Source organism: Papio anubis, chromosome 9 (genome assembly GCF_008728515.1).
Source record: "Papio anubis isolate 15944 chromosome 9, Panubis1.0, whole genome shotgun sequence".
Classification (NCBI taxonomy): domain Eukaryota; kingdom Metazoa; phylum Chordata; class Mammalia; order Primates; family Cercopithecidae; genus Papio; species Papio anubis.
This window is the reverse complement of record NC_044984.1, coordinates 43,315,248-43,328,992: the sequence shown is the minus strand read 5'-3', so window position 1 is coordinate 43,328,992 and position 13,745 is coordinate 43,315,248. Positions and strand designations below refer to the sequence as shown.

Here is a 13,745-nt window from a genome sequence, read left to right as displayed (position 1 = left end):
TGGGACTGGTTATGTTCTTTCATTGTAGGTTTTGTGTATTCCAGAGCACAAACCCAAAATCCATGTGCAGTCTCCATGTTCAAGTATAAAAGTTTGTCTCAGGACAACCTCAGGTTGCTGCAGTGTCTCTTTATCTCTCTGTAGTGTCTACTGAGCGTTGTGCCTTTGGACAGGCTGGTCAAATGGCAGCACAACGAAGGGGACAACACAGTCAACTTCCCCAAAGTCAAACTCTCTCCCAGTTCAAACTGGACACTGCCCACAGTCAAGGCTGAAATACTGAAATCAGGGAGACCTTGGCCTATCTTCATTCTGAAGTTGCAGTCTTATGTAACCATGTAACCGAAGCTACTTCTTCACCATTAATTTACATGGAGCTTTCGAAAAGGGTGGGACATATTCTTGGGAGGCGCCCTGATATGGAGGGCTGGAGGGTCCTGGTCTTTGGGCTCTGGAGGGGGCACTGGCACCATTGCTGTCTTCTGGGCCCTCAGGATCTCGTGAGTTGCTCGTTCCACTGGTGGCCTGGCATGTGGTTTAGTTCTGGATCCATCACCTGAGAAAGAACCCTGTCAAATCCAGCTTTCAACGTCCCTGCCTGAAAAACGCTCTGCCTCAGGCCACTTCGCAATCAGTTTTTGCGCATCGTAGGATTCCATTCCTGCTTGTCCAGGTGTACGGACACCGAATGCTCGGCCTTCTGCCTTGATTTTGGTAAGCTGGCTTGGGGTCTATGGGGGCCACGCAGCACCAGCGGAAGCTGCCAAACGGGCCCCCGGCTCCTGAGCTGCTCCAGGATGAGCGGCGGGTCCCCGGGAGGCAGCGCCGGGATCATGGTGCCTGCATGGTCCGCGTCTTGCCCATCGAGGGAGACCAAATACGACTTCTCCGGGACAGAGGGCTTGGTGCGTGTAGAGGTGGCGGCGCGGGCAGCAGAGGAGGAGGCCAACATCTCACCGGGCTTGTGTTTTCATCTGGGTTTCTTTATCCCGGGGCTCCTGCGGGTCACTGCAGGGCCGTGGGCGCCGCGTGCAGCGCGGAGCATGCGCAGGCCCCTCGGGGTTGAGGCGTGACCGGAACGCTTGATTCCGGGGCTCCGGGCTCCCTGCGGCCTTCGGTGAAGGCTAGTCTGTTCCATCTGGCCTGGCCTTTGTGCAGCTGAGGCAAATCACTGCTGTCCTGGAGGCTTCTTTCCCCCTTGTAACAGATACATTTTTTTTCATGAAAAGCTTTTAAAACTGACAATTAGAACGAAGAGAGTTTGTGAAAGAAGCTTGAGAAAAGTGCAAGTTAATATTCAATAAATTCAATAATTTGTGCATAGTTTTTGCACCTTTTCAGTTAACGATAGTAAATTAGACAATCGTAAAATGTAGCTTAAACAAATCAGAAGCAGTGTGACAATGGATTTGTGTTTTGTAGGAAAAAACGTTTTTTACGTGAGAGTTATTCAGTGGCCTTAGAACCGGCAAACCACCTGCCACTAAACAATGAAAGATGAGACAAAGATAGTTTCGGGATTCACTTGAGATGAGGTCAAAACAAGATTATTTGTCTAGGGTACATAGCCTGCACTCTACAAGGAAAAGACACACTGATAAGATCAGCTAATTGGAAACAATATAAATCCCCTATACAGTGAATGAAGACCGTGTGAGAAATGAAGTTTCCAGAGCCGCAGAGCCTCCTTGCAACCTTTTGCACTGGAGATCTGGCCACCAAGCGGCACACACAGTTAAGTTCTTGGGAATGTTATCTGAGTCCGAGTTCTGCCTCAATATGTTGATTCCCTCTCTGAATTTCTCTTAGGTGTTTATGTCTCCTATGGCCACGCGGTTGGAAATCTTTCTCTTTCTTCCCATCAAGTCTTATCTATGACTTTTCTCTCCCACAGATCCATGACACTGTGTTCTTATTAAATGCATAACTTTTAGTGTATTTACCAAAGTAAATTAAAAATAATGATAGATTCATGACACTAATGATTTTACTAAATGCAAAGCCCAAGATGAATGTTTTGGAATGAGAAAAATGAATAAATATGTTCATAATAAAACTTTATTGAAGTAATAATTTAATAATTTGTTTTGTCACTAGGAGGGATTAAAGTTAACTGTCCTCCTGGTAATAACTTTGTACCATTCTCTCATGCACTTCTAATTTATAGCTTGCAGTATCAGACAATGAGGGTAGCCAGGAATACTTACTACTGTAAACTTACCCAGTGTCATGTTGTATGCAGCTTGATCCAAATTTTCCACAGTCTTTTTTCTTTTCTTTTTTTTTTTTAAGACAGGGTCTTGCTCTGTTGCCCAGGCTGGAGTGCAGTGGTGCAATCTCAGCTCACTGCAGCCTCGACCTCCCATGCTCAAGCGATCCTCCTGCCTCAGCCTTCCAAGTAACTAGAATTACAGGTACACACCGCCATGCCCGGCTAATTTTTTTTTTTTTTTTTTTGGAGACAGGGTTTCGCCATGTTGGCCAAGCTAATCTCAAACTCCTGAACTCCAGCAATCCTCCTGCTGCAGGCATGAGCCACAGTGCGAAGCCAACAATGTTTGCTTTTTAATTCAACGTCTGGTGTATTGCAAATACTTTTCCAAAGTTCTTTTCAGAGCTACCTTCACTTCCTTATTTTTCAGGCTATAGATGAGGGGATTCAGCATGGGAGTGAGTATAGTATACTGCACAGAGAAGATCAACTCTATGGGGGAACCTGAGTTTGGCATGAGATGGCGGAGCAAAGCTGAGCCATAGTAAAGTATCACTGCAGTGAGGTGGGCAGAGCAGGTGAAGGCCTCGCTTCTGCCTGAGGTAGAGCTGATGCTTAGGATGGTAGAGATTATACCGGTGTAGGATAAGAAGACCAAAAGGAAGGTTCCCAGCCCATGCAGGAGAGTGGAGCAGAGCAAAGCGATGAGGTTTCTGGAGATATCAGAGCAGGACAGAGGGAGGAGAGATGGCATCTCACAGCTGTAGTGGTGAATGATTTTGGCTTCACAAAAGACCATGTTTACAGCTGGGAGGACATTGATGAGTGCGTCCAGAAAGCCCAGTCCCCATGAGCCCCTCACGAGGTGCTTATACAGTTGTTTACCCATGATCTGTCCATAAAGCAGTGGGCGGCAGATGGCAGCATAGTGGTCATAGGCCATTCCTGAGAGAAGGCAGGCTTCAGTCCTTGCAGTGACAAACACAAAGAAGACCTGAGCCAGGCAGCCCTCTACTGAAATGGTTTTCCTTTGTGACAGGAGGTTCTCCAGCATCTTGGGCACAATGACTGAAGAGAAGCAGAGATCAACAAAAGAGAGGTGACTCAGCAAGAAATACATGGGCGTGTGGAGACGAGAATCAGCCCTGATCACCAGCAGCAGCATCAGGTTCCCCATTATGGTCAGGAGGTAAATCCCCAGGAACAGCACAAAGAGCAGAGCCTGGACGTGGGGGTTGGCAGACAGCCCAAGCAGGAGGAACTTGGTGATGGTGCTGTGGTTCCCCAAGGCCATTTACAAAGGCCTAGAAATAATATGGAAAATCATAGCAGCCAAGTAAAGACTACTCCAGACAGTTTTCTCATGGTACTGATTCTCTTTTCTTTCTTTTTTTTTTTTTTTTTTTTTTTTGAGACGGAGTCTCGCGCTGTGTCACCCAGGCTGGAGTGCAGTGGCGCGATCTCGGCTCACTGCAAGCTCCGCCTCCCAGGTTCACGCCATTCTCCTGCCTCAGCCTCCGAGTAGCTGGGACTACAGGCGCCCGCCACCACGCCCGGCTAGTTTTTTTTTGTATTTTTAGTAGAGACGGGGTTTCACCATGTTAGCCCGGATGGTCTCGATCTCCTGACCTCGTGATCCACCCGCCTCGGCCTCCCAAAGTGCTGGGATTACAGGCTTGAGCCACCGTGCCCGGCCATGATTCTCTTTTCATATCAGCCATGTGGAACATAAAAATGATTGAGGTGTAGTCTTTGCTCTTTAAATGATCCACTGAAGAACAGGAATGTGAAAACAAGAAATTGTGACAGTGTAATTAATATGAAGAGAGCTCAAAGTTTGATTTACATACGGATCAGTAATAATACATTGAGGAAATTTGAACAAATTTTTAAAGAAAGCATATGATTGACCAGGTGTGGTGGCTCATGCCTGTAATCCCAGCACTTTGGGAGACTGAGGCAGGTGGATCACCTGAGGTCAGGAGTTCAAGACCAGCCTGACCAACATGGAAAAACCCCATCTCTACTAAAAATACAAAATTAGCCTGGTGTGGTGGTGCATGCCTGTAATCCCAGCTACTTGGGAGGCTGAGGCAGGAGAATCACTTGAACCCGGGAGGTGGAGGTTGTGGTGAGCCAAGATCGTGCCATTGCACTCCAACCTCGGCAACAAGAGCAAAACTCGGTCTCCAAAAAAAAAAAAAAAAAAAAAAAAAGAAAGAAAGCATATAATTGACCAAGGAAAATAAATATCAAAGAGACAATTAATTGGCATGAAGAATGTGTTCAAACACTCAGGACTGAGAAAAGATCAAGTCATGTTCAGTAAAACATGGGTAGTTCTGAAAAGCTAATGCTTAGAGTATAATTGAGCCACACAGATCAGTGGCTAAGTGGACTCCTGTGTCACACTACGTTCACATTCCAGCTGTACTATTAATTAGCTATATGACTTGTACAAGATATACAAAGCTCTGTACCTCAATTTCTTAGTATATAAAATACATATAATAGTGCTATGTAATGTTTTGAGGATTAAATATGAGATTATATATAAAGCACTTCAAACTACCTACTCCTAACTGTTCATTGACATTTGTAACTATTAAAATTATTTATTAAGGTTGTGAGTCTAGACGAAACTCAGATAAATTCTCCTATAGGGTAAAACACTATCAAAAATCAAAGTTGTTTCTGCTAATGCTGCTGTTGTTATTCTTACTTTGTGACTTTATTAAGAAAATCACATTGCAATCATTACTGGTAGAAGCCCACTCCTGCTCACTAACTCAATTAGAAGAAAAACAGGAGGTGAGGAATTATTTTGGAGTGGAGGCTGTTTTTTTTTTTTTTTTTGGGTGGGGGGAGGTAAGCCACTTTGCAGTTACTGTGGATGCTGTCATTCAGAAAGGAGGGTGTGTAATTCCTCCTAATAGGTATTGCTACCAGCCTCCAGACATGACAAGTGGGAGAGAAGTTGTTTGGGACTCATGTAGACACCTAGGGGAATCTTTGATATAATTACTAGGGAAGATGTGTATTCCAGGAATGCCTGGAATCTCTGGAAAAGTAAGTGAGAGGAAGACTTGAAAGGATTTCATGAGACGGGAATACATGAGTGGGTATATAGGCTGTAGCAACAGCCGGGATTCCGTGTAGTGCTGCAGATTCTGGACCACTTTCTCAGAAAATAGGAAAAAAATTGGGAATTCATCATGTAGGACTGCAAAGTTGGACTCTGAGCATCTAGTTTCTGCTGGAAATGCCTGCTGCTGGTAATCCCTATCTTACAGGGGGAAGTCCTGTCCCACTGTTCTCTGATCATACTCCAAAGACTGTTTAAAACCAGAGTAGAACATTCATTCCTCTATGTTTCTCTTGTACAGATATTTAAAGTAGCTTTCTGACTTTCATTCTGAGACATTGTTCTCAGTCTTCGTATTCCAGATTTCTCCCTTGTCGCCAGAATGTGTTCTCCCTCATGACCCTCAAGTATGTATTTCATGAGTCTTCAGGTCTGGATTACAATGCTCTATTTCCTTGAACACTGAATGTTTACTCATAACTCCCAGTTTTGGCCTTACATCCTAAGTCTGACCTTGGGTCACCCATAAGACTCATTATGATATCCCCATCAGTTTCCTGGTCCTGACTACTCCTGATGAGTTCGAAGCCTAGCCAAGGGGGATAGCTGAATCTTTACTAATTAAATCTTTACCTAGAAACTCAGCTTCAAAATGCTTCCCATACCCCAAATACCCCAAATACAGATTACCTGTACATCCTGTCCAGTTTTAGATGCATCTGCTAAAAAATAGCAATGAACTGGAGAAGGTTACCTTTTAAATCTGGTATCATGGTTGAGTTTATAAAATCCTATTGATGATAAAATGCTTTAGTGGATTCTACACTAATAAGTTAAATAGCCATAGGGCAGGTCCTTTTTTCAAAGGTTCTAAAATATCCTTTAGTTTTCCTGTTTCTGAAACCAATGTCTCATTTATATGCAGTATAGAGTGCAATGGCACCAGCTTGGCTCATTGCAACCTCCACCTCCTGGGTTCAAGCAATTCTCCTGCCTCAGCTTCCTGAGTAGCGGGGATTACAGGCATCCGCCACCATGCCTGACTAAGTTTTGTATTTTTAGTAGAGACAGGGTTTCAGTATGTTGGCCAGGCTGGTCTCGAACTCCTGACTTCAGGTGATCCACCTGCCTTGGCCTCCCAAAGTGCTGGGATCCACTGCACCCGGCCTCAATATCATTTATTAATGAATGCTTCTTATCCTTCTTGATTAGGAATTTTTGGCTATCACAGACTGAAACTTTTCTGGATCACGAATTGCATTTCTATTCCACTAATTATTTCTGCCTTTTAATATGATACAATATAATTTCAGTGGCTGTAACTTTGAGAAGTAAAAATTTGAAGGTAACTCCATTAATACGTTGATTTGTTTTTGGACTTTTTTTTTTTTTTGAGACAGAGTTTCGCTCTTGTTGCCCAGCTGGAGTACAATGGCGCGATCTCGGTTCACCACAACCTCTGCCTCCCGGGTTCAAGCGATTCTCCTGCCTCAGGCTTCCTGAGTAGCTGAGATTACAGGCATGTGCCACCACACCTGGCTAATTTTATAGTTTTAGTAGAGATGGGGTTTCTCCATGTTGGTCAGGCTGGTCTCGAACTCCCGACCTCAGGTGATCCGTCTGCCTCAGCCTCCCAACGTGCTGGGATTACATGCATGAGCCCGGCCTGTTTTTGGACATTTTGTCTTATGCTTCTGGATGAATTTGGCTACCTATTTGCATAAAATGTCTTGCTGAGGTTTTATATTTAAGTGTTTTTAGAAATGGAAAACACTGGGTGGAGTGCAGTGGCTCATGCCTGTAATCCCAGCACTTTGGGAGGCCAAGACTGGTGGATCGCCTGAGGTCAGGAGTTCGAGACCAGCCTGGCCAACATGGTGAAACCCTGTCTCTACTAAAAATACAAAAATTAGTTGGGTGTGGTGGCAAGTGCCTGTAAGCCCAGCTACTTGGGAGGCTGAGGCAGGAGAATCACTTGAACCCGGGAGGTGGATGTTGCAGTGAGCTGAGATTGCGCCATTGCACTCTAGCCTGGGCGACAAGAGCGAAACTCTGTCTCAAAAACAAATAAAATAAAATAAAATAAAATAAAATAAAATAAAATAAAATAAAGAAATGGAAAGCACTGACAACATTTTAAATATTGTTGAACTAGCATGAAAATAGAAGGCACCCTTGTCTGGTTTTGTTTTCAGTACGATCCAATAATTACAGTGTCTCTTTATCAGGTAATTTAATTTTTAAACTGTTAATTAAAAAAATAAAATTTTTATGTTAACAAATGCTGAGTCAACATCTATGAGGTGAAGATTTTTATAAAGTTACCTTATTGCCATAATGTGTTCTGATTATTATTTTGTTGGTGGTGTGACAAATTCTCACTCTGGTTAAATCTTACATGATATAATATTTAATATATGACATTCATTTGTTCAGATTCTGTTTAAAAGGAAAGAAATAAAAATTCTACTTTACCAGTTATGTAATATGTTTTATTTTATATATGCAAAGATTACCATCTTTGACAAATATCCTAAATAGTCTTTTCTTATAGGAAATACTTTTGGACTAGGTGGTCTTTTCACAGGCTGGGAATAACTATCTTTAAATGGTAGACTGTGAGACCATCCAGATCACAGGATATTGGAAATGAAAGTCATCTTCAGCATTTTCTAGTAACAGCTACTTACTTTATGGGAGAGGAAACTGAGGCCCACAAAGAAGAAGAACTTAGACAAAGTCAGATTGAGTTGATGACATAATAGTGCAGGTTCTCCCATGCTACAGTGTGGTTCTTTGAACCAAATGCACTATCATACTTGGAAATTCTATCACTACCCATTCCACAGCCCAGGAAGAACCAGGAGGGCAAGTCTTTGATGTCACATTTATTTCATCAGCTGCTTGTTTGCTGGTTTCCTTGCTTTGGCAGTTGGAATGTGCTTGGGTCTCACTTGATTTCCAAGTTCCCAGTTTCAGCCATAGGCCCTGGCATCTCCACTCATGGGCACCACCCTCTCTTTTGGGTTCAGTGATGATATCTGCTAATATCTTCCCCTTTTCAGGCAACTGAAGCTGTGCTGTAGATGTCCTAGTCATATGGATGGGAATAAAAGAAATTTATTCTCCTCCCTGCTGGACAATTTACTAGGCAGGTGACCCTGAGAGTAAAAGCTGTCCTCGTGGTGATCCTTCTACTCTCACGACCCCATCCCAAGACATCCAACAGGAACTAAGGAGGAGATCCACTAGTTGTCGACCATATTCTCTCTGTGTAGTTTCCACTTCAGGATTATTGCTGTCCTACACTTGCTATCCATGTTGTGCTAGAGGAAGGAAGCTTCCTGCTTTACAATCTGAACCCAAACTGGGTTTTGACAGAGGTTTTGTGAGTGTATGTATTACATTCAGCAAAATATAATCTTAATGCTAAAATATTGAAACACTTTATGTATTTTGATGATTTGTGGGGGAAACAGGATAAAATATTTGAAAGGGGGCTATTCAAGAAAGTACATAGAGTCACTGTACTTAGACACAGGCAGATGAAACCAATCTTCTCCATCACCTATAACTCAGATTCTTTCTTTAAAGGAATTCCTAATGAGCCCTAGAGAAGGCCACATAGAGGGTGTGGCTAGTATAGTCTCTGCCACAGGGTGAGGTGGCTGAGGTGTCAGATGAGCCTATGGAGCAGGAGAGTGAAAAGGGTTGAGGAAATGGCCTGTCACTTAAACAGTGCCTTTGGGGAAGCATATTCAAATACTTTAGGAAAGAAAACCCGGACAAGGGAGTCTATAAAGGACAGACTGTGTTTGACTCTTGACACTGAATTAAGCCCCCAAAGTAGTGTAAGTTTCTAGAGCACTTTCCAGAGGGAATTATAGGCCTCACATTTGTTAATGTGTTTTAAAACTTTACACCTTTCCATCTCTTCATCCCACAATTTTCTGTCCTTGATTCCTGAACACTATCCACACCTGATGCACTCTGTTTGGCCCTTTGTCTTGATCGCAGAGCCCAAAAGAACCTGGCCTAGCCCTGCCTTCACTTGTCCACCCTCTCACCCTATTGCCCCTTGTACGACTGCACCTGCTTCCTGGGGTGCTGCCCTGCCATGTTGGGATGAGGACCTATGAGGCCTGGGTTCCTGACTACCACAGATGGGCAGGGTGGAGCTCAGGGGAAAGACTGCCTGGGTAAAACACCTGGCTGAAGCAGAGATGTCCTTCTTCCTTGGTTATAGAGTTAGGGTCCAGGGTAGTAAGGTGATTGACTGAAGAGCTGTGTCTTCAGGTTGTGGACACAGCCTCCTGATGGCTTCTCTCCAGAGTTGAACTGCAATCTTCTCAACTTTGGGGTCATGGAGGAATCTGGAGGCCTTACGCTTCTGTGCCAAATAAGGGAAAGTTGTAGACATATGAGGGAAAGAGATCTTACCCTTTCAGTCCCCTTCCTGGCCTCCATTACCCTTAGGGATTCCATTATTACACTCCACCAAGAATGGGCATCTCAGGTTCTGGGAGTTGCAATTTCCTGATGGATGCATGGCTCATAGGAAAAAGCTCTTGTTGGGTGGGCTTTAGGAGATGAAGCATCATAACCTATTACAGCCTATGTTTTCATCAGGAATATTCCTACTGCTTGACTCAGAGGAATGATAAAATTAAAATTAAATAATATCATATATCTGAAAGATTTTGACCAATCAAAAGTGCTCCTCATATGCAAAGGTTTACAATAGTTATATTGAGAATTTTGTTAATATGAAATCACTTTTCATTTATTCCTTCCATGGTTTCAGCACTGAGAAAGTTAAAGCATAACAATCCATCTCTTTAAAACAAATGGCTTTATTTTATGAGAGTCAATTTTCTGAGATAGGGACAAATTCTGTTAAAACAGGGATCTAGGGAGTTCATCTTTTCCATTTCCTGGTTTGGGAAAAACCATAACATGTCAAAATTAGTTTTCTTTTTTTGAGACAGAGTTTCACTCTTGTTGCCTAGGCTGGAGTGCAATGGCACAATCTTGGCTCACTGCAATCTCTACTTCCTGAGTTCAAGCGATTCTCCTGCCTCAGCCTCCCAAGTAGCTGGGATTACAGGCATGCACCACCATGCCTGGCTAATTTTGTATTTTTAGTAGAGATGGAGTTTCTCCATGTTGGTCAGGCTGGTTTGAATTCCTGACCTCAGGTGATCCACCTGCCTCGGCCTCCCAAAGTACTGGAATTACAGGCATGAGCCACCGCACCCGGCCTAATTTTTTTTTAAACATTTATCTTTAAAGCCCTCTGAAGTACATGGTGCTGCTGTCTTTCTTTTTTTTTTTTCAGCTTTTAAAGGTTATTTTATTTTATTTATTTAATTATTATTATTATTATTATTATACTTTAAGTTCTAGGGTACATGTGCATAACGTGCAGGTTTGTTACATATGTATACTTGTGCCATGTTGGTGTGCTGCACCCATCAACTCGGTGCTGCTATCTTTCTTGACTATCTAGTCCTATTTCTCAGTTGCACTATTGGAAAGTCTTTCCTTCCAATGTCTAATTTAAATTTATGTTGCAGTAGCCTGATCTTTTTTCTCCTCATCTTGTTATGGAAGAGAAAGCGACATCTCTCAATATTAGGGCATTTTAACTTTTGTTAATTTTCTTTTGAAAATTAACTTTTGCTTATTTTCTTATAACTTTCTTCTAAGTCCTGGATCCTTTTTTTTTTTTTTTTTATTTTAAATGAGACAGGGTCTTGCTCTGTCTCTAGCCCAGGCTGGAGGGAAGTGGCATGATCATGGCTTACTGCAGTCTTCACCTCCCCAGGCTCAGGTTATCTTCTCACCTCAGCCTCCAGAGTAGCTGGGACTACAGGTGTGCACCACCATACCTGGCTAATTTTGTATATTTTGTGGAGACAGGTCTCACTGTGTCGAACTCCTGGGCTCAAGCAATCCAACCGCCTTGGCCTCCAGAAGTACTGGGATTACAGGCATGAACCACCCCACGCCCAGCCTATGTCCTTGATTCTTTATTCCTTCTTTGTGGTCTTCCTTTCCTAGCTGTCGTTCTTTCTATGTTCCCTTATTCCCTCAGTTGAATTAAGATACTTTCTTACAATAAGATACTTTCTTATGGTGAGGTTCAGGGTTGATCCTGAGGGTTCAGGGCTGATCCTGAGATTTCAGGGATTTCTGATGGGGCTGAGGATGGAGGAGGAATCCCAGGCTCTGTAGTTCACCATTTGTAAGTCGGGTGGGGAGGCACTTCTTGCCCCTTTGGAAGCACAGGCTTCTGAAGGCTCAAGGCTCAGAGCTAGCTGTGTTCGTGGCCAGCACACCCATATCCAGGTGGGTGCCATCTCCCTTGAACATTGTCAGAATAGGGACACTCACCCAGTCCTGGGTGCTGATGTCATGGGTGTCACGGAGCAGTTGCTCATCCCTGAAGTGGACACAGAGAAGAGTCATTCTGTTACAGGGGCCTGGACGTGTCTCCCCAGCTGCTCAGCTCGCATCCCTGGTTTGAAGTATAGCCAAAGTGGGAGGGGCCAGACTTGAAGGGACACTGACGACCTAACAAGCCCGTCAGAGAGGCAGTTGCAGAATGTGGCACCAGAAATCTGGCCCCCTGTGAAGCAGAGCGGATCATGGCCGCTGAAGCTCTGTAATCCAGGGCTGGGAGCTGAGTTAGCCAAATGTTTCCATCCCAGGGTGCTGCTGCTGGAACAAGTCCCTGGTAGTTCACTTCTTATCTCCGTTTTTTTGTGTGGGAAAGGGATACAATGAGACTTGAATTCTCCTCATCTCACCCCGGATTTCACCCTGCCTTGCTCCATCTTTCAGGAAGCAGAAAAGCAGCAGCAACAGTTAGATCCTAAATCCACATTTTTACAGCCCAGGTAATCAGGTGGGTGTTCCCAGGGCCCTGCAGGGATCTGTTTGGAAATCAGGCTTCCAAGGATGAAGGAGAGCATTCTCCAAGCAGAGGTAAGCTTGGCCCTTTTGACCTTTTGAACCTTAGAGATCAGCATCCAAGGAAATTATCTCATGAGCCTCTGGATCTCACAGTGGAGGCCATAGTTTCTTGTTCTGGAGTGGAGGTGATGGACCAGGTTTGGAGAAAGATCAGAGGGGTCTTCTCTGGGACTGTCTGTATTTAAAGATCCCCAAGAAGATTTGTACTCTTAATGAACTCCATTTTGCCACGGGGCTGAAAAAGCATAGAGTGGTTCCAATACCAGAGAGACCCCAAGAGTAGTCAGAATCTCCAGATTTCCTCCTCTCCTTGCCTCTTGTATCCACAGCTGAAGGCTCCTCACCCCTTCCATGGGATATAAAAATCCTTGAATTCAATCTTATTTAATTCTGACTTTGGAGGCTCTCTCTTTGGGCTCAGTCATATATATCCTTGATAATCAATGGGATTCAAGAGCCAGGAGCTTTGGCACCATACGGGAGTCTCTTAGAGGTAGAGAATCGCGGATCTCAGAATTCAAGCCTAGCTTAGACCTACTGAATAAGAATCTGTTTTTTAACAAGGGACCCAGGTGATCTGTATATATGCAAAAGTTTGAAAAGCCCCAATTTGTAAGTTCTTTCTTGGATGAGTGAAGAAAAGAGTTCCACATATGGCTTTTGTGCTATAATTCTAGGCTCCTGGGTATTTTGAGTATTTTCTTGAAATGCTAGAATTAGCATCTGGGCGTTTGAAAACTGTAACTTGACCACCCTGAATAATCATTCCACTCTAGCCTGCCTGCCATTCTATCCCTGTGCCAGCCTTGGGAAGCTGTTCCCCTTTTCTGTATTTGCTGTCTTTACAGACAAGAACCATATCTAGCTGAAGCATGAGAGTGTTCTCAGGCCCTCAACAGCCATTCCAAGGGAGAAAAAGATTCTTCCATCCCTGTCCACGTGCTGTAGACTGAATGTCTATGTCCCCTCCAAATTGATATATTGAAACCTAATCCCCAAAGCAATGATAGTAAGGTGTGGGGCCTTTGGGAGGTAATTCACTTATGAGGGCAGAGCCCTCATGAATGAGATTAGTGTCTGTATGAAAGAGAACCTAGAGAATTCCTTTACTGCTTCCTCCATGTGAGGACACAGTGAAAAAGTTGGCTGTCTATGAACTGGGAGGCAGGGCCTCACCAGACACCAAATCTGCTGGCACCTTGATCTTGGACATCCCAGCCTCCAGTACTGTGGGAAATAAATTTCTGTTGATTATAAACTAACGAATATGGTATTCTGTTTTAGCAGCCTGAACAGACTCAGACATGAGGCGATTGAGATGGACAGAGGAGAGACTCGCAGTACTTATGAATGCTTTAAGGAAAGCCAATTCCCAATTTGGTTGAAGTGGGGAAAGAAAAGAACCTGGACTCTAGCCATAAGCTAAATGGAAGATCCTAGGGTGAGACTTTGGGATGAACTCCATATCTC

At 43.8% G+C, this 13,745-nt stretch overlaps 2 protein-coding genes and 1 pseudogene across 8 annotated transcripts in view; all 3 read right to left on the bottom strand.

The window, feature by feature from the left end:
- Nucleotides 1-354: 354 nt before the first annotated feature.
- Nucleotides 355-984, bottom strand: LOC103875741 (annotated as a pseudogene).
- A 21-nt stretch (nt 985-1,005) lies between these two features.
- On the bottom strand, nt 1,006-3,586 carry LOC101007008 (olfactory receptor 8S1). The gene is made up of 2 exons (XM_003906292.5): nt 2,622-3,586; nt 1,006-1,197 (listed from the first exon to the last, which is right to left on the bottom strand). Exons 1-2 carry the CDS (start codon nt 3,504-3,506, stop codon nt 1,006-1,008), a joined length of 1,077 nt encoding a protein of 358 aa, XP_003906341.2. The 5' UTR covers nt 3,507-3,586.
- A 4,584-nt stretch (nt 3,587-8,170) lies between these two features.
- Nucleotides 8,171-13,745, bottom strand: part of C9H12orf54 (chromosome 9 C12orf54 homolog) — a 14,069-nt gene continuing 8,494 nt past the window's right edge. For 6 of the 7 annotated variants that reach the window (XM_009180640.3, XM_009180637.4, XM_009180639.4 and 3 more), the window contains 3 exons: nt 11,694-11,742; nt 9,506-9,687; nt 8,171-8,388 (listed from right to left, as the gene is read on the bottom strand). In XM_009180640.3, the coding sequence (XP_009178904.1) occupies nt 9,546-9,687; nt 11,694-11,742 (191 nt within the window). In that variant the 3' untranslated portion in view covers nt 8,171-8,388; nt 9,506-9,545. Of the gene's footprint in view, nt 8,389-9,505; nt 9,688-10,134; nt 10,232-11,693; nt 11,743-13,745 lie in introns of those variants that run through there. The other variant, XM_009180643.4, reaches the window with a different exon arrangement.